Source organism: Mandrillus leucophaeus, unplaced genomic scaffold (assembly GCF_000951045.1).
Source record: "Mandrillus leucophaeus isolate KB7577 unplaced genomic scaffold, Mleu.le_1.0 Scaffold536, whole genome shotgun sequence".
In the NCBI taxonomy this organism is placed as follows: domain Eukaryota; kingdom Metazoa; phylum Chordata; class Mammalia; order Primates; family Cercopithecidae; genus Mandrillus; species Mandrillus leucophaeus.
In genome coordinates, this window is record NW_012105764.1 from 1230139 (window position 1) to 1251831 (window position 21693).

General features: G+C 37.6%; 1 protein-coding gene across 1 annotated transcript in view; it reads right to left on the bottom strand.

Moving 5' to 3' along the window:
* The window catches only part of NDFIP2 (Nedd4 family interacting protein 2), a 79644-nt gene that overhangs the window by 57139 nt on the left and 812 nt on the right, over window positions 1-21693 (bottom strand). Inside the window, exon 2 of the mRNA XM_011997296.1 lies at window positions 21553-21693. This exon is cut by the window's right edge and continues 4 nt beyond it. Coding sequence (XP_011852686.1) covers window positions 21553-21693 — 141 coding nt within the window. The remainder of the gene's footprint in view (window positions 1-21552) is intronic.

Below are 21693 nucleotides of genomic sequence, written 5' to 3' on the forward strand. Positions count from 1 at the left end.
ATAAGCCAGCTCTCCACCCACAATATCATCCCCTCAACCTTAAATCCTACTGTAATACAAGACAACTAAACCATCCTAACACCTCAGCTACAAAACAAGAAGTAATGATGGATATCTAGAGTTGGATGGTTCAGTACACCTCAGTTCTCTATCCTCTGACAGAATGCCTGATCTGGTTGGTCACCTAGAACTGCTTCTTCTCGAAAACATTACATTCACACAACTTGGTTCTTGATCCCAACCTCCTGGCCTCAACATTTTTCATTCCTTACTTCCACTGAGCCTATTCTCTGGGCCCTCTATTCCCCGCTACCTGGTTTTACCTTCTACCCTATGTAGTCTGGACTATAAAATGCAAAACTTGCATGACATTCCACTGCACCCTCAATTCTCTAGTCCTCTTATCCTTGGCCACATCTATCCCAATAAGACTCAATTTGGGATAAGTCTGTCTACTGCCTTCTGGTGGAGGAGGAAAACAAACCACGTGACTATGTAGATGGCTGCCACAGCAAATTTAGTTTCCAATTCCAACAAGGCCATCAGAGTTCACTGACATCGTGGCAGGTGTTCCAATTCCACCATTCTCCACTTCCAACCATGAGACTCTCAGTCAAAATCTTTGCTTCCTATTTCATGTAGGAAAATAAGCTTTCAAGCAAAAATTCCTTTAACTTCTCTCCTCTGCAGCTCTAAACTTAGCATTATGGCATCCATCCTAACTTATGTTCTTCACTCCCAAATGCCAGACAACTGTACAGAGAAGATCTTGCCTCCCAAAGGATTGTTTTTTCTTTAAATTCTCTCTCCTTCCTTTTCAACACTGACTTCTTTCTCCCTACCCACGTGTATATTCTATTCACACCATACTTTAAAGAGAGAGAGGGAAAAAAAAACCTCCCCCCAGCTAAAAATAAACACTTTTTCTTCTGCTTTTTGAACTATTTCCATAGCTCCCTCTTTCCTTTAGTGACAAACATCCTGAAAAGAAATATATATACGTATGTATATACTCCCATTTTCTGCACTTTTTTTATTTCCTCACCAATTCATGACCATGTGGCTTTCACCCAAACATCTCTTGCTTAGAACAATGACCTTCTAATTATTAAATCCAAAAGCCTATTTTCAGTACTCATACTATTTAAATATTTAATATACTCAACACACTTAACTGTACTTCTAATTAGTTTTTCTTTAACTATTCCCTTCCGATTTTCCCTCTATCTTCAACCATTCATTCTGTTTCTTTTGTAAGGGGCTTTATTCTCCTCAGCCAACTTTAAAGAGTCTTATCTAAAACTAAATCCAGAGCTACGGATACTGTCTCTGACCCAGGGACTGGACTGAAGCTGGATAGTGTGTAATTGGTTTGGTTTAAGCTTCATTTGCAAGGGCATTAAAGCAATTAACCCCACGTAATATTGTTAGAGTTACTATTAGAAAAATTATTTTGTCCTTTTTAAAAATTAGCATGATGTACTGTCTTACTTAATTTCACATCTTTTTAGAAAAAAAGTTAGTTGCTAAATGAATAAACTAAAAAAAGAACACGATTTGATGCCAGGAAATCTAAATTTAAGATATAGATCCACCACCTACCAGCTGGATAACCTTGATGTTATTAATCTCTTTGAGCCTCTTTTTCTTTCTATGATTCGTGCGTTTTCATTCAGTCAATTAATCATCCATCATTCAGCTAACATTTACTAAAAGCCTAATATGTTCCAGGTACAATACTCGGTGTAGGAAACACGTGCAAATCCCATCTCATTAATCCCTACAACTTCTAGCTTCTAACAACTAGAAGCTCTGAGGCAAGGTCATAACAAGTATGACTTCAGCAAGAGGAATAAAGGAAAAGTCAACATATTCTACCATAGGCAAACCAAGGAGCTGAAACCAGTAAGGACCAGGCCTGAAACACCAACTTCCTTCACAGAAAGTTTCATTCTTCCCTCAACAAACTCAGAGAAGCTAACAACAGAATACTCAAGCAAAATTAAATACAGTAACATCAATTACTTAGACATACTGTTGTTAGTGATTCATCCAGGAAGCATAGCAAATGCCAAGACACCACTACAGACGATAGTTAAGGGGTTGATCCATCAAAGTGTTATATGCCAAAGCAAAAACTCCAAAGTTGGCTGCTAAATCTAAACACATAATTTGAATAACTTCAGAATATCGAAGACGAACACACATACACACACTATCACTCACTCTTTCTGTTTCCCTCTCTCAAAGTCAGCAATCATGTAACCTCCATAGTAATTCACCAAATCACATTTTTTAACAGACTTCACTTTTTAGAGATTTAGATCCACAGTTAAAGTCCACATAAGGTACAGAGCTTTCCCATATACCCCCTTTTCCCAACACAGGCAAAGCCTTCCCCATTAACAACATTCCTCATCAGTGAAACATTTGTTATAACTGATGAACCTACAATAACGTATCATTTTTACCCAAAGTCTACAGTTTACATTAGAGTTCACTCTTGGTGCTGTTTCTATGGGTTTCGACAAACATATAAGGCATCCACCATTACAGTACCATACAGAGCACTTTCACTGTCGTAAAAATCCTCTGTGCTCCACCTATTCATCCCTCCCTCCACACTAACACCTGGCAACCACTGATTGTTTTACCGTCTCCATAGTTTTGTTTTTCCAGAATGTCATACAGTTTAAATCACATAGCATACAGCCTTTTCAGACTGGCTTCTTTCACTTAGGAATATGCATTTACATTTCCTCCCTGTCTTTTTGTATTTGGACAGCTCATTTCATTCTGGTTCTGAATAATAATCTGTTCTCTCTATGTCTCACAGTCTATCCATTCATCTATTGACAGCCATCTTAGTTGCTTCAAAGATTTGGCAAATATGAATAAAGCTGCTATAAACATACATGTGCATGTTTTTGAATGGACTGTAAGCTTGCAACTCCTTCAGGTAAATATCAAGAAGCATGACTACTGGCTAGTATGGTAAGAGTATGTTTAGCTTTATAAGAAATTGTCAAACTATCTTCCCAAGTGGCTGTACCAGTTTGACTCCCACCAACAAATGAGAGTTCTTGTTTCACATTCTCACAAGAATCTGTTGTCCGCGTTCTGGATTTGGGCCATCGTTAACAGGCATGCAGTGGTACCTAGTTGTTTTAACCATCATTTCAAAATGATGCAGATTATCTTTCCATTTGCTTACTTGTCATCTGTATATCTTCTGTGGTGAGGTGTCTCTTAAGGTTTTTGTCCTGATTAATAGGGTTGTATTTTAAGAGTTCTTTGTATATTTTGGATAGCAGTCTTTTATCAGATGTCTTTTGCAAATATTTTCTCCCAGACTGTGACTTTTTATTTTCTTGGCAGTATCTTTCGCAGAGCAGAAATTGTTAATTTTAATGAAATCTAGCTTTTTACCTTTTTTTTCTAAAAAGTCATCACCACATCCAAGGTCATCTAGCTTTTCTCTTATGTTATCTTTTAGGAGTTTCATAGTTTTGCCTTTTACATTTAGATCTGTGATCCGTTTTGAGTTTGTGTAGAGGGTATAAAAGTCTGTACTTAAGTTCTTTTTTTTTTTTTTGCATGTGGATGTCTAGTTGTTCAGCACCATTTGTTGAAAAGACTATCTTTGCTTCACTGTTTTGCCTTTATTCCTTTGTTAAAACGAGTTTACTCTAATTTTGTGGGTCTATTTCTGGGTTCTCCACTCTTCCACTGATCCATTTGTCTGTTTTTTCACCAACACCACATTGTCTTGATTACCATGCATCTACAGTTAACTCTTGAAGTTGGGTAGTGTCAGTCCTCCAACTCTGTTCTTCTCCTTTAATATTGAGTTGGCTACTCTGAATCTGTTGCCTCTCCATGTAAATTATAGAATTTGTGTGTCAATATTCACAAAATAGCTTGCTTGGATTTTAATTTGGATTTCACTGAATCTATAAGTCAGGTTGTGAAGAACTGGCATCTTGACAATATTGAGTCTATCTATCTGTGAACATGGAATATATTTCCATTCATTTAGTTCTTTGATTTTTTTCAAAGTTTTGTAGTTTTCCTCATATAGATCTTGTCCATATTTTGTTAGATTTATACTTAAGTATTTCTTTTGGGGGGATGCTAACAGTATTATGTTTTTAATTTCACATTCCACTTGTTCATTGCTAGCATTTAGGAGAACAGTCTTTTGTGTATTAACTATTTATCCTGCAATCTTGCTATAATCACTTCCAGGAGGGTTCTGTTTTATTTTGGTTTGTCAATTCTTTCAGATTTTCTACACAGATAATCAACTCCTCTGTAAACAAAGATAATTCTATTTCTTCCTTCCCAATCTATAACTTTTATTTCCTTTCTTGTCATATTGCATTAGCTAGAACTTCTAGTAGGATGTTGAAAAGCAGTGAAGAGGATATCCTTGCCTTGTTCTTGTTCTAATCAGGAAAACTTTCCCTTTCTCATTACTAAGTACAAAGTATGACATTTGATATAGGTTTTTAGTAGATGTTCCTCTCTATCACTAGATTGCTTAGAATTTTATCATGAATGGGTGTTGGAATTTAATGCTTTTTCTGAAGCTGTTATATGATCATGTGATTTTTCTTCTTTAGCCACTGATGTAATAGATTACATTAATTAATTTTTGAATGTTGAACCACCCTTGCATACCTGGAAAAGATCCCATTTGGTCATGGCACATAATTAATTTTACACATTGTTGAATTTTACTTGTTATTTTGTTGAGGACTGTTACATCTGCATTTATAAGAACTATTGGCCTGTAAATTTCTTAAAATATCTTGTCTGGCTTTGATATTAGGGAAATGCTGGCCTCAGAGAATGAGTCAGCCTTCAATTTTCTGGAAAAGACTGTAGAGAACTGAAATAATTTCTTCCTTAAATTATTGTTAGACGCTATCCTTTCAGCATGTCCTCCAAAACTCCTGTGATACAAACTTAATCTCCAGTGCAACAATGTTGAGAGATGGAATCTCCAAGAGGTGATTTGGTCATGACAGCTCTGTCCTCATAAACGGATTAATGTAATCAGTGCAGGAGTAGGTTCTTGATAAAAAGATGAGTTCAGTTCCCTTCTTTTTCTCTCATACTCTCTTGCCTTTCTACTTTCTGACGTGGAATGACATGGCATGAAAGCCCTCAACGGATGGCAGCACTTTTAATAATGAACTTCCCAGCATCCAAAACTGTGGGAAATAAATTTCTTTTCTTATAAACTACACAGTCTGTGGTATTGATATGGCAGCACAAAATCAGACTAGGACAGAAGAATTCTCCAGTGAACCCATTCGGGCCTGGTGCTTTCTGTTTTGAAAGATTCATATTCCTTTATTTTTGTATTAATAATACCCATTTTCAAGTTATACTGATCATTATAATGCCATATCTCTTAAGGCACTAGACAATTTAAAAACACTGCCATACTGAGGTTTTTAAAGAAAACAACATGACTAGCATTTTCTAGTAAAAATGTAAAAACCTGAATTTCATTACTTCATTTGTCTGCAATAGGAACTAAGATGAACAAGACAAAAAGATTCACACCCGGGTTTAACGGTCTCTAAATTCAAGCTCTTTCTATTTTAAGATGCCTCCAATAAAAATTCACAGGTAGTAATCTCCTCTCAGCACAAATTGACCTTTATGAGTATTTGTAAAGCTGATTTGAAGGTACACACTCAAACACACACATCTTTGAATCCATCCACCCACTTCTCTTTAGTGACACTACCCTAATCCAAGCCACTATTATCCTTTACCTAAACTACTGCCATAGCTTCCTAAATAAATTGCAGACACTGACATCTGGGAGGGTCCCACAGAAAAGGCTGGTTCACCAAGACATGATAAAACATCGAAACCAAGATCAACAAGTACACACACACACACACACACCCCCCACACAGATATAGGATATAAATGGGCATGGAAGGAACACCCAAATTTAAAGAAAACTTCCAACATGAAAGAAAAAACAAAAATACTAGGGGGAAAGTTAATGCAGTGAGTATGGAAAAAAAAAAAAAACAACTCAAATATCTACAGTTGGTTCTACTTCCAGCATGGCAGTAGCCCCCTACAGTCCAGCCTTCCCAACTGACAGCAGTTATGAACTTAGGACAAAATACAAAAAGAATTTTAAAAAATTAAAAAAACACAACTACCTGGGCATTCTCAATATTAAAAAAGACAGGCAAAGACGTAGAGGGAAGTTAAACTTGAAAAAGTAACCTGTACCAGGTAAGTTTCCCTTTCTTTTTGCAGCTTTGTTCTAAGGTAAAGCCACAGTTATGGAGAGGAACAGAGATCCAGGATGCTAAAATTCCACTAGAAACCCTATTCTAGCCAGAGGAAGCATGGAATGGAGCCCATGCAAACTAGAAAGTAAGGGGAAACCATTAACCCTTAAGCCATGCATATGTAGGACTGATCCAAAACTGATACTAGTAAAAGCCTAAGGATCTGAGCTAAGATTTGAATCACTGCACACAGCATAAGAGATCCAGCTTACAATCTGAATCTATGAGAGCTGATTGCCTGCTAAAACAAAACTGTCTTAATTTAATTTAATGTAACTTAATTTAATACTTAATTTAGGAGCGCTAAGTAATTAAACATGAGGTCAAAGTACATATGAAAGCGGCAGCCCTTTATTGCAAATATAAACACACACTCTCCAGCGAGGTTCTCTGGTCCTCAGGTGGGGGGCGGCCAGGGAAGTCGCACTGGCGCTCTCGCTCTCCGGTGAGGTTCTCCAGTCCACGAATGTGGGGGCCAAAGAAGTCAGGCCAGCTCCTGCCCGCAGCGGACTTTTATGCATTGGTACTGGAAGGGGGAGGGCAGTGGGCGGAATTAGGGCATGATAGGGGCGTCTCCATAGGCGTGGCCGGGTAAGTTTCGATCTCTTCGGATTGAGGTCCGGTGGCACCTGCTCAGTTGATCTGCATTTTCCCAGGCGCCGGCTACATTTTCCCGCGCTGCGGGTAAGTTGGTGATGAAGAACCCGGAAGCAACAGGGGCGGTGCCTTCTTGTTTACCTTCCTCCATGTTGTCCCTTCTCCCTCACTCAAACAGTAAATCAATCATATCAACAATCACATTAAATACAAACACTCCGATGAGAAGGCAGAAGCTGTTAAAAGTAGGACCTAACTATAAGGTACCAACAAAAGACACATTTAAAGGACCTAGATAGGTTGAAAGTAAACAGAAAAAGATACACCACACAAAAATATTTAGGTTGTTGCAAAAGTATTTGTGGTTTTTGCCATTTGAAAGTATTTCAAAGAAATGGCAAAAACTGCAATTATTTTTGCACCAACCTAAATATAAAATAAGAAGCCTATCTTAGTATCATGTAAAATAGACTTGAAGACAAAGATCACTATCAGAGATAAAGTGGGGCATTTCATAAGAGAGCAAAATTTAGAAAACAAGAAACAGATCATTAAAGGATCATTATATCATTTCAGATTTTAATAACTCTTCTTCAGCAATTAGTAGAACATAAAAACAAAATCAGTAGAGACATAGAAGATCAGAACAATACTATGAACCTGATCTGACATTTTTAGAACACTACATCCAACAACTGAAGAATATACATTATTTTCAAGTGCACACAGTATATCAAGTTGGATATATTAGCCCATAAAAATGTCTCAAGAAATTTAAAGTGAATAAAATCAAATTAGAAAATAAGATTTCTAGAAAAATATCAAATAAGTAGAAATTAGACACACAAAAAAAGTAAACCATAACACAAAGAGAAAAACAGTAAATAAGGTAAAAACAGAAATCGGTAACATAGAACAACAGAAATTTAACAAAGTCAAAAGATGATTCTTTAAAAAGATCAATAAAATTGACAGAAAATCACAGCTAGACCATTTAAGGAAAAAAGAATACAGAAGATCTCCAATATCAGGAATGAAAAAGAGGTTATTATCACTACAGGTATTACAGACATTAAAATGACATTAAAATGAGCTTTACGTCAGCAAACTCAATGTCTTAAAAAATGTTTAACTTCCCAAGTATCCCTTCTTAAGAACCTATGGGAAAACATCTTCCAGCAAAATAAACGAGTAAACAAAAACAACAAAAGACTTACAGTGCAACAAACAGGAAATATAACACATCTACAGGGAAAAGTCTCAGTATGACAGCTGTGCATCAGGCCTAGAGAGCAAATAGTACAGTTGAAATAGGAGAATAGAGGGCTCTAGGAAGAATGTCTTCAAAGAAAAAAGGAACTAATCCAATGACTCTGACCATGCAAAAATTAACATGAAAAGTAAGTTTGGGAAAGTCACCAGAGGATATGCAAAAAATTAACAATATATAGGTAACTAAAGAAATAAAAATTAAGTAACCCCATGAAACATTTTTTAAATTATACAAAATATACTGCTTAACTCAGTGATGAGTTATTTTTTCAGTCATAAAATGTAAACATTAGTCACTGATTTAAGCAAAAATTAGATGGTTTTCATACATTTAATCTTCACAATAATTCTGAGATAGAATTCTGTACTGTCCGTACTTTATAGATGAGGAAACTACAACATAGAATAGTTGGCCCAAGGTCACAATGTTTTTGAGAAGTCAACACTTGAACCCAAGAGGCAGGACTACAAAGATCATGATTTGGGTAGGGAAAGCAAGGACATGTAAGAAAGCAAAGTAAAATTAATAAAAATAAATTAGTGGCTGAAACTGCATATGTTAAAAATACAGAGTAAAATAAAGCAGCTGAAATAGTTCAAAGGTTTTTTGGGTTCTTCCCCTACAAGGAGAAAAACGTACCAGATAAAGGGTGAAAAGGAGATTGCTGTTTTTAATTATTTGTCTATTGGTGCTCAGAATTTTAAAACTGTACTACTTGACTTTTTTTTAATATGACAGTTAAAGAAAACTTACCTACAAGCTAAACCCAGCCCAATGAAAGGTTACTGAGTTGTGGGTGCTACACAATCGGCTGGGTTCACTGTAGCAGACTTTTATGCTATACCATCCATGCTCCCTATGTCTGGCATTGTCATAAATAAAAGAAAGTTAGCTATCATAAAGGTTTTATCTCCCAGGATCCTTGATGTATTTTAACTCTGTTGCTATGTTTATGGTAATAAAATCTGTCCTCTAAGCTTTCCTGCATAACCTTGAACAGAACCTCCCTTCGATAGTCTTCTGTAAAATGAGCACATTGAAGAAAATGATTACTAAGGACTCCTCTACTTCCACAATGTCTGGAAACAGTTTCCTTTTCTCTTTTCCACGGGTAGACAAAATAACCTAACCATAGTTACTGTCTTGCAAATGCAAGCCATGGGTCACAAGAGGAATTATTCAAAAATACCAGAACTCATCTAAACTGATTAATCAGCACTATTATAAAAGTAAAGGATATATCCTAATTATGAACATCAAGAATATCAACAGTATATAGGCTGTGCAAAACATTATTACTTTTATAGCACAGAATTCTGTAAAACTACATATCGCTTTATAAACTTAAGAAAATATACCAGTATCGCCATGCATACACTTGGAGTCATTCAGAAAAGACATCCATTTATTTCTTTAATAAGTATTTATTTTTCACCTATAACAGGACCAGTACAATGACATAAACTACTATAAACAAGACAGATCTAAGCCCTGCTTCCCACTGAGTTTACAATCTAGTGAGGAAATATACACCATGAAATAAGCGCTATAACAAGGATAAGTGCACACTGTTAAAAGAACACACAGAACCTGAAAGTAAAGAGCAGGAAATGGAGATGGGGAGGTAAAAGGGAAGGAAAGGTTTTTCGAAGAAAATAAGATCTAAATATAGATCTGAATACAGAATTGAAATTAGTCCTGGAGGAAGGAGGGAGAAAAGAAAAAATGGGAAAGATACGTTTAAAAGCTACAAAGCAAGAGATAGCATGATTTGGGATAGTGATAGAAGAAACAAAAGCATTATAGTTTAAAACATGGCCAAAGTACGCAATGCAACAACAAAGTAGGCAGGGATGAGGTATGCGGGTGCTCCTGTTGCTCTCTAAAGGTTAAAAACAAAAACTTAAAAGGGTCTTAAGTGTGTCCAGGAACAGTGGCTCACGTATGTAATCCCAGCACTTTGGGAGGCCAAGGCATGAAAATGATTTGAGAACAGACTGGGCAACATAGTAAGATTCTATCTCTAAAAAAGAAAAAAATCAGCCAAGTGTGGTGATGCATGCCTGTAGTCTTAGCTACTTGGGAGGCTGAGGGGGAAGACTGCTTGAACCCAGAAGGTTGGGGCTGCAGTGCTGTGATCCACCAGACTGCACTCCAGCCTGGGTGACACAGCGAGACTCTGCCTCAAAAAACACAAAACTCTCAAGTGTTATTTCAAGACTCTTCCCTTTGGAGAGAAATCACACAAAAAGTCATCCGATATAGATGAAAGCTCTCCCGAGGTGAGAACAAATGTTCTATAAAAGCTGTCACTTTGAACACTTGTAAAGAAAGGGAAAAAAAAAAAAAAGTGTCACTACTGGATTTCCTCAGTCCAGTATCCAACAGGCTATATGTCCTAAGACCCCTAAAATTAGTAAAGGGGTTAATACCATCACACTGAAAGGTTCTTTTACACAATGAACTCCAGTTCACTCCCTTAGTCTCAAAACCTCTGTCCAAACAGCACAATTTCTTTACATAATGTTATGAGTAATTCTGGAGAAACATCATAGACGAACTAAACCACAGCACATTACTGAACTTTTAAAATATTAAACTGTACATGTTCTAACAAATCTTAAAAGCAAGCAAGTCAAAACCCTGAAATAATCTGATAGAAAATCTTAGACTACTGCATTTCCCAACTTGCATTTAGCATGTCTTTAACAAGAATTTTACCCACACCCTAATTCCAGCTAAGTGATCAAACATCTGAAAGTTCAAAACCATAACAACAAGGCCCAAAAACAGAGACATACAATGATTTACAATTACAGAGCCTTAATTACAGTGATCTTGTCAGTAAATTTACACTGACTAAACGTCAGCAGAAGATTCCATACCATTCCACAGTTAATTAAACTCAAGTTAGGCCGACATATATAGAATACATACAAAATCCTAAAATAACATACTGTGGATACACATACAATTGAGCAATGTTTTAGAATGAAAGTCAGATATTAAGAAAATAGTAAGAAGAAAACAGTTGCTGAGTAATCAATATAAAAAAGATAAGGAAAATCAAACCAGTATTCACAACTCCAAAGTTTATGAAAGTGATAAGCAGGGCCATTGCATATGGCTTCATAGGCTACTTACTGAACAACTCTAAAGGACACCATTCAGAGAGAGAGGAGAGGCGGAGGAAGATTCAGAGAGAGAGGAGAGGCGGAGGAAGACTAAGCAATATATTTTAAGCTGGAAGAGAATGCAAAAAAACAACCACCACCATCACCCCCACCTTAAAGAGCCCAGGTCTCAGTAGCAGAGACAGAACAAATATAAAAAGGAATAAAATAACATAGGCAAGGTTTTATGTCTATAAGATTGGCCTTGAACTAGCACCATTCATTCACTTTTATCAAATACTGAAAGTCTACCACATGTCAGGTATGGAAAGATATACACAGTAGTGAGCAAAACAGACAAAAATCTCTCTATCATCATGAGACTTAAATTCAGGGAGGAAGAAGGGAGGTAGGAAATAAAGAAGCAAAATATTTGGAATACCAGATGGTGATAAGTACTCTGGATAAAACACAGTGATTTAAAATAAGGTAGTCAAGAATAACCTCGGTGAGGAGATCACACTAACAGAATGAAGATTCCACCATATTTGAATAAGCTGTCTTTGCCACTCTCACCGGCAGTATTATATTCTCTTCTACTATCCACTCATATCCATCCCAATTCTAGGGACAGACTAGGTGCTTGACTGATCATCAGGTGCAAATAAGGGATGCAAAACAACCTCACCACATCGTTAGGAATTTATTTAGAGACTGGGTGAAATAAAAAATTAATTTTTCTGGGCCAGGCGCAGTGGCTCACGCCTGTAATTCCAGTACTTTGGAAAGCCGAGGTGGGAGGATCACGAGGTCAGGAGATCGAGACCATCCTGGCTAATACGGTGAAACCCTATCTCTACTAAAATACAAAAAATGAGCCGGGTGTGGTGGCGGGCGCCTGTAGTCCCAGCTACTCAGGAGGCTGAAGCAGGAGAATGGCATGAACCCGGGAGGCGGAGCTTGCAATGAGCCGAGATCGCACCACTGCACTTCAGCCTGGGCAACAGAGTGAGACTCTGTCTCAAAAAAAAAAGAAAAAAAAAATTAATTTTCCTGAAGTGCCCTTCAACATGCCAAGCTTCAGGACTATATGAGGTACATTCCTATAACATCTACATTGGAGTGGGCAAACTAGAGCAAGTAGGCCAAATCCAGCACACTGTTTTTGCAAATAGTTTTCTGGAACACAGCCCATTTGTTCATTTTCATGTTTGGTATGGATACTGTTATACTACCATGGCAGATCTGAGTAGCTGTGACAGAGACCACATGGCCTGTAAAGCCGAAAATACTATCTGGCCCTTTACAGAAAGGGTTTGCTAACCCCGGTCTACATCACCACCACCACCACCATCCCAAGTAACACAGCCTTCAGGGCCATCTTCATGAGCATGTGATCACTGTAGTCACATGGGACCACCAGTCAGGAGGAACCCATGATTGGAGTTTAATACCCTGTGATCACTGTCTTAAAATTCTTAATAATTTTATCTCTAAATATCAGTTTTGTAAGTAAACTCTAATAGGACTCCAATGGAGCATGTGCCAGGGGCCTGACACCTCAGCTTACCAGCAGTCTGCCCCTCCAGGAAGTGTTCTCACTCAATTGAACCCTTTGGCTCAGTCTGACCTCCCAGTCCTCACGCCACAACTCAGGGAAAGGCAAGGTGACAGCCATCTCCATCCTAGGCTAGAAGTACCCTGGCACATTTCAGAGGGTGGCCTCTTGCCTATCACTGATGTAGGTAATGAGCATGTCCTGACGTGGAGACTCCATATTTGCTTAGGGGTCCGTAGACCTGTACAAAGACGAGCTCTGCAGAAAGGGGAGATTGACTTCCTTATCACAGGCCAGGGCCCCACATTTTCATTCAGCATTAGACTTTGCAAATCATGTAGGTGGACCTAACTGCTTTCACGAAACAATTATAAACTAGAGTTATAAATGAGAGTTGCATTCGTCTATCAAATCCAGCATAAAATTTGTTTCTGTTTTGTACCATTCCACTCTAGGCCATCCCCTTAACTTTGCTGCAGCCATACAGCTTTCCTCCTATATCTTCAATCAACAAACTGATTTTCACTACAGTTTACTATTACATTTACAATACTCATCAACTAGAACTAGATCTTCACATTTCAATCAAGTCTGCCTGACTGTCACAACTTCAGAGTGGATGGAGTTCCCTGACTAAGCTGATCCCTATCTACTAAGGGGTCAAATTGACTGGTGTGGTACATCATCTCCAAAGATGGCCACTATCGCTTTCTTCCCTCCATGTATGTGCATGTTTCTCCCCCACTGACAGATGGAATTTGTTCTTTCTTCCTTTGAATTTAGGGGGTCTTACAACTGCTCTGACCAATAGGACACTGCAAAAATGACACTACGAATTTCCAAGCCCAGGCCCTGAGAACGGCAGCTTCCTCTTCCTTCTATGCTGTGGGAAGCCAAGGTCACATCAAGAGGGCACACAGAGGAGAACTGAGATGCTTAAGTCAACAGTCCCAGCTGAGCTCCCAGAAAATAGACAACATCAACTACAGCCAAGTGAGTGAGACATCTTGGAAATTCCAACCCAATCAAGCCCCAAAATGGCTCCAGCCCCAGCTAACACTATGTAGACTAGACTCAACAATTCCCTGATCACACTCAACCCATGGAATCTTAAAAGAAAACAAAATGCTTGTATTTAGAGATGATTGTTACACAGCAATATAAAACTAAAACACCCAAGTCTGAATACCAACTCCATCACAGCTGGGCCTTTATTTAACTTGTGTCTCATGTTTCTCATCTGCAAAATGAGGATAATGACATTATCTACTTCATAGAAGTGGAAGGATTAAGTGTGCTAATATGTATAAAGCAATTAGCAGCATTTTATTAATGTAATTACTGTTCTATTATTGCTATTTCATAATTGATAGAATGTATTATTTATTCCATCAACTTGCTTTATTTTCTTCAAAGAATTCATTACTATCTGAAATTAGGCTTACTTATCTATCTGCACTCCCTCCACCAAAGCATGAGCCATGAGACAAAAACTTAACTGTCTTATTCACCAACACCTAAAACAGAAGCAGACAGAAGTACTTCATAAGCTATTATATGTCAGATGAATGAGTTATAGGATCTTTGTTTCATAATTAATAATGATATCTAAAAACTGCTACCATATCTTTAGCATAAATCTGACAAAGGGCACTCAAAAACATAAGCTATAAATTATAATATGGTATTTTCATGATACAATTCCAATGCAATTATTTGCCACTCACATATAGTCCTCCAGTACTAGATCATGTACTGCTCAAATGTGCCTAAGCAAAGGCTACCATTTGATTCAGCACTGTTCAGGTGTGTACTCATTTGTATAATTTTTTTTAATGAGCTAAACTCAAACAAATAAATAACATATTTACAGTTAATATCATGACATGCACAAAAATAGCAAGAGAAACTTTAATCTGGGGTATGTTTAAAAGCAATTTACCCTCGCAACCCAAATTAACATAAAACTGGTCTTCAAGTTAGAAGCAACAACTTGGTATACAACACATTTGAGTATTGGTGTACAACTTGGTATACAACATATTTGAGTGTAAATTTCCTCAATTAGTTTTTTCAACATGTAAAGATCTATTTTAAAGATGAAATAAAAATCAGACATTGACATAACCCTGACACACCTTTGAGAAAAAGCAAGAGTCTACAAGGTTAGAAAGACACACGAACACATAATTCAGTATAACAAGTTATCCTAACTTTCTTCTGCCTTGATGCTGATGAGAGAGGTAAGAAGCTCTCTTTACCTCCCTCTTTCAATTATAGATTCGAAGGAGTTTTTACATTTAAGAACAGGATTTTATGAGGCAAACAAACCAGAGAGAGTACAGAACTTCAGATGAGAAATGAGTGCATAAAAATTAAGAAGACAGATTGCTGAGATATGTCACTGTGCAGGTAGGGAGGGCCCATTCAAAAAAATTTGTATGCTAAGAACAGAAATTTTAAACTTCAAAAATGTAATAAACCCACCAGAATGGTTAAAATTAAAAAGACTGACAGCAGCAGAATGTTTGCAAGTGTGTGGAGCAACCAAAACTTTCATACATTGATGGTGGAAGTATAAAATGGCATAACTACTTTGGAAAAAAGTCTGGTGGTTTCTTATAAAATTTAAACATACACCTACCCTATTACTCAGTAATTCCACCCATGGAAAATAAAAACATATGTCCACAACAAGATTTGTACAAGAATATTCATATCAGCTTTACAAAAAGATTTGTACAAGAATGTAACAGTTTTACTCATAACAGCAAAAGAAAACTAAAAACAACCCAAATATCCATCAATAGCAACGGATAAACTGCAGTGTATTCATATGATTTATATGATGAAAAATATACAATAAAAAGGGATGAGCTACTGATACACACAAAAACATGGATCAATCTAAAAAACCTCATGCTGAATGAAAGAAGCTTTGTAGACTACATGCCGTATGATTCTAGAATAGGCAAAACTAGGTAATTTGAAGTGAAAAAATCAGAACAGTCACCTGGGGGGTAGGAATTGATCTAGTAAGAATAATAAGGAAACTTTCTAGGGTGATGGTAATGTTCTGTATCAGGTCAGTAAAATTCATCTGTAAAAGGTTGTGGTGCAAACTGAATGTTTGTGTCTCTCCAAAATGTGTATGTTGAAACCCTAATCACCAGAGTGATGTTATTTGAAGTTAGAGCCTTTGGGGGGTAATTAGGTTTAGATGAGGTCATGAGGGTGGGGTCCCTATGATGGATGAGTGTCTGTGCTAACATCAGAGAGTGTACTTTTGCTAATCTAGGTTGTATATATAGCCTACTACATACTAGGCCGTATGGTCTAGCCTATTGCTCCTAGACTACAAACCTGTACAGCAAGTTATTGCATTGAATACTGTAGGCAATTGTAACACAACAGTATTTATCTAAATATATCTTACAGGACCCTAGTATATGAGGTCCCTCATTGAATGAAAAGTCATTATGCAGTACATGAATGTCCTCAACTCTACCACTGTAAATGAATGGGCACGGCTGTGTGCCAATAAAATTTATTTACAAAACCAGGAGTTGGACCATAGTTTGCTGATCTCTGCTCTACATGTCAAAGGTGGTTTGGGTTACATGAGTATATGAATTTGCCAAAGTTCATCCACTAGGCCATGTAAGATTTGTGCATTTCAATATACACTGATTTTACCCCAAAGAAAAAGAACCACAAACAAATATTAAAATGTAGGCTAATGAAAAATTCGTGGCTTGCATGCAAGTACACTGATCCCTGCAACTTACTTCAAAAGGATCAAAAAAAAAAAAGATGGATTGATAAATACACAACACAAATAAAATAAACTGTTAACAACTGTAGAGCCTACAATTTGTATGGAGGTTAACTGTACAATTCTTTCAACTTTTTTACAAATTTGGAAGTTTAAATATTAAATGTTATTAAATGTTGGGGGCAGGTTCGGTAAGGGGCCACTGAAGGTTTTTGAGCAAAAGAACAAAAATAAGATTGATACAGGTTGAGTATCCCTTATTTAAAACGCTTGGGACCAGAATGTTTTGGATTTCAGATTTTTTTTGGATTTTGGAATATTGCATACACATAACGAAATATCTTGGGAATGGATCCCAAAGATGAACGTGACTGTGCATGAAACTAAATTGTGTTGAATATGTACGTGTGGTATTTTCCACTTGGGGTATCATGTGGTGTTCAGAAAGTTTCAGATTTGGGGGCATTTCAGATTTCAGGTTTTTGGAGTAGGAATACTCAACCTGTATTCTACAAATATGATTCACATAGTACAAACAATTCCTCAGGGATGGTCAAATGAGGAAGAAAGTTAGGGACAATATTCCATACCAGGTAATGCATCAATATTTAAGGAGAAGGAATTAAGTACAAAAAGAGTTCACTAAGACAAGAAAAGTCAGAACAAGTCAAGAGAAGTAGGAAGTTCCTTATTATCAGGAATAAGGACGGACTTTCAAAGAACGTTCATACTGTCAATATAACAGAGAAATCAAGCAACGTGAGAACTGAAAAGTAGCTAATAGACTATGCAGTTGGGTAACCTTGATAATGTAAAAAAGGTATGGTAAGAATATAAACCAGATAAAATACACTGATAAATTCCAAAGAAACAAACAAGAGACGATCAAAGGAATAAGGTTGGCAAGAAAAGGTGACAACTAGACAGTAAGGAAAGGTAAGAGGCTGCAACACTTCCTTCCAATGGAAAATGAAATGACTATACCGAAAACTCATTATACATTATCTCATCCAGAACATGCACTATTGTGTGAGGCAGTCAGCCATGGGCCTGAATGTCCCTGCACATTCTTGCTGAGTGTGTCAGTCTGTAAAGCTTTCCATTTCCTGATACTGAGCTGTTTCTTCTAATAAGTTACATCGGGAACAAAGATCAGGCAACCACAGTGTGTAACTGCCATCCCAGGAAAAGGTAAACTAGTTTGTTTTTTGTTTGCTAAGATATTTGCTGCTTGAAAAAAAACAAAAACAAAAACAAAAACAAAACAAAAAAAAAGCTGCACCCTTGGTTCTGAGTTCCTCAGCTGTGATGCAAACCCACTGCATGCATCCATATGGACACCCAGCCCCTTTGTGGAATTTGGTAGCTAGGAAAACCTACACAAATATGCTGATGTTCGTGCTGCTTGCTATGCCATGAGTAATGATCGGTCTCTAACCTGGAGGTCACCTCTTTTTTGCCAGCAACCGTGAAACATTAGCACACTAACTTATTAGCTTGTAAAAAGGGTACTTATTTATCATGTACCAGTCTTTATATGTTTTACACACGTATTATATTATTTCTCACAATAATCCTAGTCAGGTAGGTACTACTATGAGGAAAATGAGGCTTCAAGATGTAAAGTAACTAAGCCAAGGTCTCACAAATTGCAAACAGCACCATCTAATATATAAGCCCAGATGGCTTTAAAACCTGCAGGTTTTTTACCCGTTAATAGTCAGGCCTCCTTCAAGCCTCCTTCCCAGCTGATTTATTGAGGGCAACTCTAATTCCCCAGATACAAGAGCAAAGTACTCAGATCTTTGTAGAATGAATACTTCAAATTATGTTCCATAGAAAATTGATATTTTGGAAATGTTAACATAATCTTAAATTTTTAAAAACAAAGAACCAAACAAAACAAAGATTAGGAAGAGCTAGGTTAAAGAAATCCAAATCACTGTCTTTACTGCAGAATTTTTCATGGTTTTAATATGCTAATGTATTGTAAATCTTCCAGTTACACTTACTCTCATTCTGAAATATAGTTTGGGAAATTACTGCTACCATCAACACTGCCAATTTAACTTGTACACAGAATCAGAAGTCAGCTTGGTACAGGTACAATCTTAGAAGTCAGCTTGGTAGAAGTACATAATCCTTTAAAATAGAGAACTTTGGACGGGCTCTGTGGCTCACACCTGCAACCCCAGCACTTTGAGAGGCCAAGGCGGGCAGATTATTTGAGGTCAGGAGTTTGAGACAAGCCTGGCCAACACGGTGAAACCCTATCTCTACTAAAATACAAAAATTAGCCAGGCATGGTGGAGCACACTTGTAGTCCCAGCGACTCAGGAGGCTGAGGTAGGAGAATCACTTGAACCTGGGAGGCAGACGTTGCAGCAAGCCGAGATCACGCCACTGCACTCCAGCCTGAGTGACAGAGACTCCATCTCAAAAAATAAATAAATAATAAAATAAGAACATCAAAGTTAGAATGTGGTCTAGCAGCTGCAAGCCAAGTCAACTTTATCATAGTTAGCAACACTGCTCATTTACTAACGAACAAAACTGAATTTCCCAGAAAATTATGTACCATACCTGGCTTTTTCTGAAATTAGAAGGGTAACAATCAAGAATTTATGTAGCTCTAAACTGTTAACTGCTTTACTTAATAAATTTTGGGTGCTTTTAACAATGAAAGGAAAGATCACAGAAAAAGCAGTTTCTAGATAAAGCTTGTGCACTGGCTAATGGTAGTAGGTCGTTCTGATGACCCTGAGCATCACTGCTAGCTTTCCAGTATGAAAAGTTGTATTTAAATTCTTTAAATAAGTGAAAAATTAACATTGTATACCATCTCACCCCTAAGTATACTTGCCTATCTCCTGACTTAGTCATCCCTTAACATTCAACAACTCAAGCTGTTTATTGCTCCAGTTTATTACACATTCCAGTTTTCCCAAAAACTGAGCTAAAGGCAACCACAAAATAGTTATGTTCATCATATAAGCCAGAGCTGAATACTGATCCCTAGTTTAAAAAGTCTACTGAAAACGTCAATTCAGCTTTTTCTCTGACATACACTTAGATGTTATTAATCAGGCCATTATAAACAAAACCAAGAGTTATACTGGATAGGTTAAATGACTATGTAAGTTGTGTAACCCTAACACTGTTGCCTTACAAGGAAAACAAATCGATGTCCTACCTACTTAAAGTATTATCTTTAGAGGGACTGGGAGGCATTATCTTTAAAAGAACTGATTTTTGCCCTCTGCTCTCAAGCAACATTCAAAGTCTATGTGGGACACATCATCAGTTTGAAAAAAAATGAGGGGAGGGGGCAGCAATAAAATATGTCCATTTATTTTGAAAGGAGCTGTAGGGAAAACAAATATCTTAAAACTGAGAGCTACATAAATTAACAGTGTTTTAAGTAGTGACGTGTGTAGGAGAACATGGTTGATGTTTCTAATCTAATAGAAAGATTAGAAAAATGAAACAAGTTCCACTGCTGATATTATTCAATATTTGTATCATTTTATTTTTGCTAACATTTACAAACCTAGAAATGCCCTTCAAACCATCAAAAGGGTGTACACTTGAAAAATGCTTTCCATACTAGGAGAAACAGTATTTCCCAAGTTGTTGAGAAAAGCTGATACATTTTCAAAGAATTCGGAACACGGACCTTTTGTAGGTTTTAAAGAATGCAAACCAGGTGAAAATAGAAGCCTCATGAGCTTTTATCTTAGAAAAATGCAAAATTACATACATTGGGATCTCATCTTACAGTGTCCTTCATACTGCCAAAATGTACTTATTAATAGAAAGTCTTGGCTTATAACTAAGACTTACATGTGCAGATAGATTTGAAAGCTGAAACCTGGGGCTAACATACCTAAATTTGTAAAATTTTATAAACCATAAATTGCACCACCATTGCTATGTATTATTTATCTCGTCTCCCTCAGTAAATGGGCTGAAAGTTTGTAGAATGACATGCTACCTAGCTGCAACAGCACAACAGCACAGTCAACTACTGCTCAGTCCATTTTTAACTAAGGTTTACAACAGGAATCTTCAACGTCACCACCAGAATACACAATGAAAAATATATTTAAAAATTGACACTGAAAATATAGAGGGACACATTTCACTTTTTTCAACATACAGTTACCAAAGTTTACACAGTTAAGCTGGAAAACCTTGTATTTAACGAAAAATAATTTTTCGAACAAGATTAGAATTTGTTCTACTAAAACTACCTCTGTTTCCCCTCTAGCCAAACAAAAAAAAACAAAAACAAAAAACTGGGGATTACAAAAAATACAGTCATTTTTAATACTAACATAATGGAAAAGGACAAAAATGACAAGGTTAACGAGCAGACAAGATCAGCACTATGGCTAGTCTTTCTCTTCGGTTCCACAATTCCTAACCCACATTTTTGCCAAATCCCACTCTACACAGTACTTACACCTTCACCCACCTACCCACCCACCCACCCCATTTATGACGGCGATCACCTTCCGGGCAGGTACGTGAAGTCAGCCCCACTTCCAGTAGACAATCGACTAGAATGTCTCAGAAGTGACTGAGTCAGAGAATAAGAAAATGATAAAGTGAGAAATTAAAACAGATACAAGTTGTAAGGTGTGCGGAGGGAGGGTGTCTCAAAGGGGGCTAAGGGTACGGGTGAGGAGCTAGGAGGAGACTTGGGGCGACAGGGAAGGGTTTCGAAGCAGTCCTAGGCAGGAGTGCGCAGGAGAGGCGAGTGAAGCAGCTCCAGTCAGAAGATCCAAAAGAAAACAAAACAAAAGCCACAGCGTTTCCTCTGGGAATAACCTGAGGAAAGGGACTCTTGGGACGCCCCGGCGGGAGGCAGTCCCGGGAAGCACAGGAGGCCGGGAACTCACCACCTGGTAGCGCCCCGTCCCCGGCTGGTGGTGATCCATCCTGCCCGGCTCGGGATCCGGCTTCCCAGCGGGGGAGTTCTCTCCGTGCTCAGCTCCCTCGGCCACCCCCGTCGACGACGTCGTCGCCGCAGGGCCCCTTCC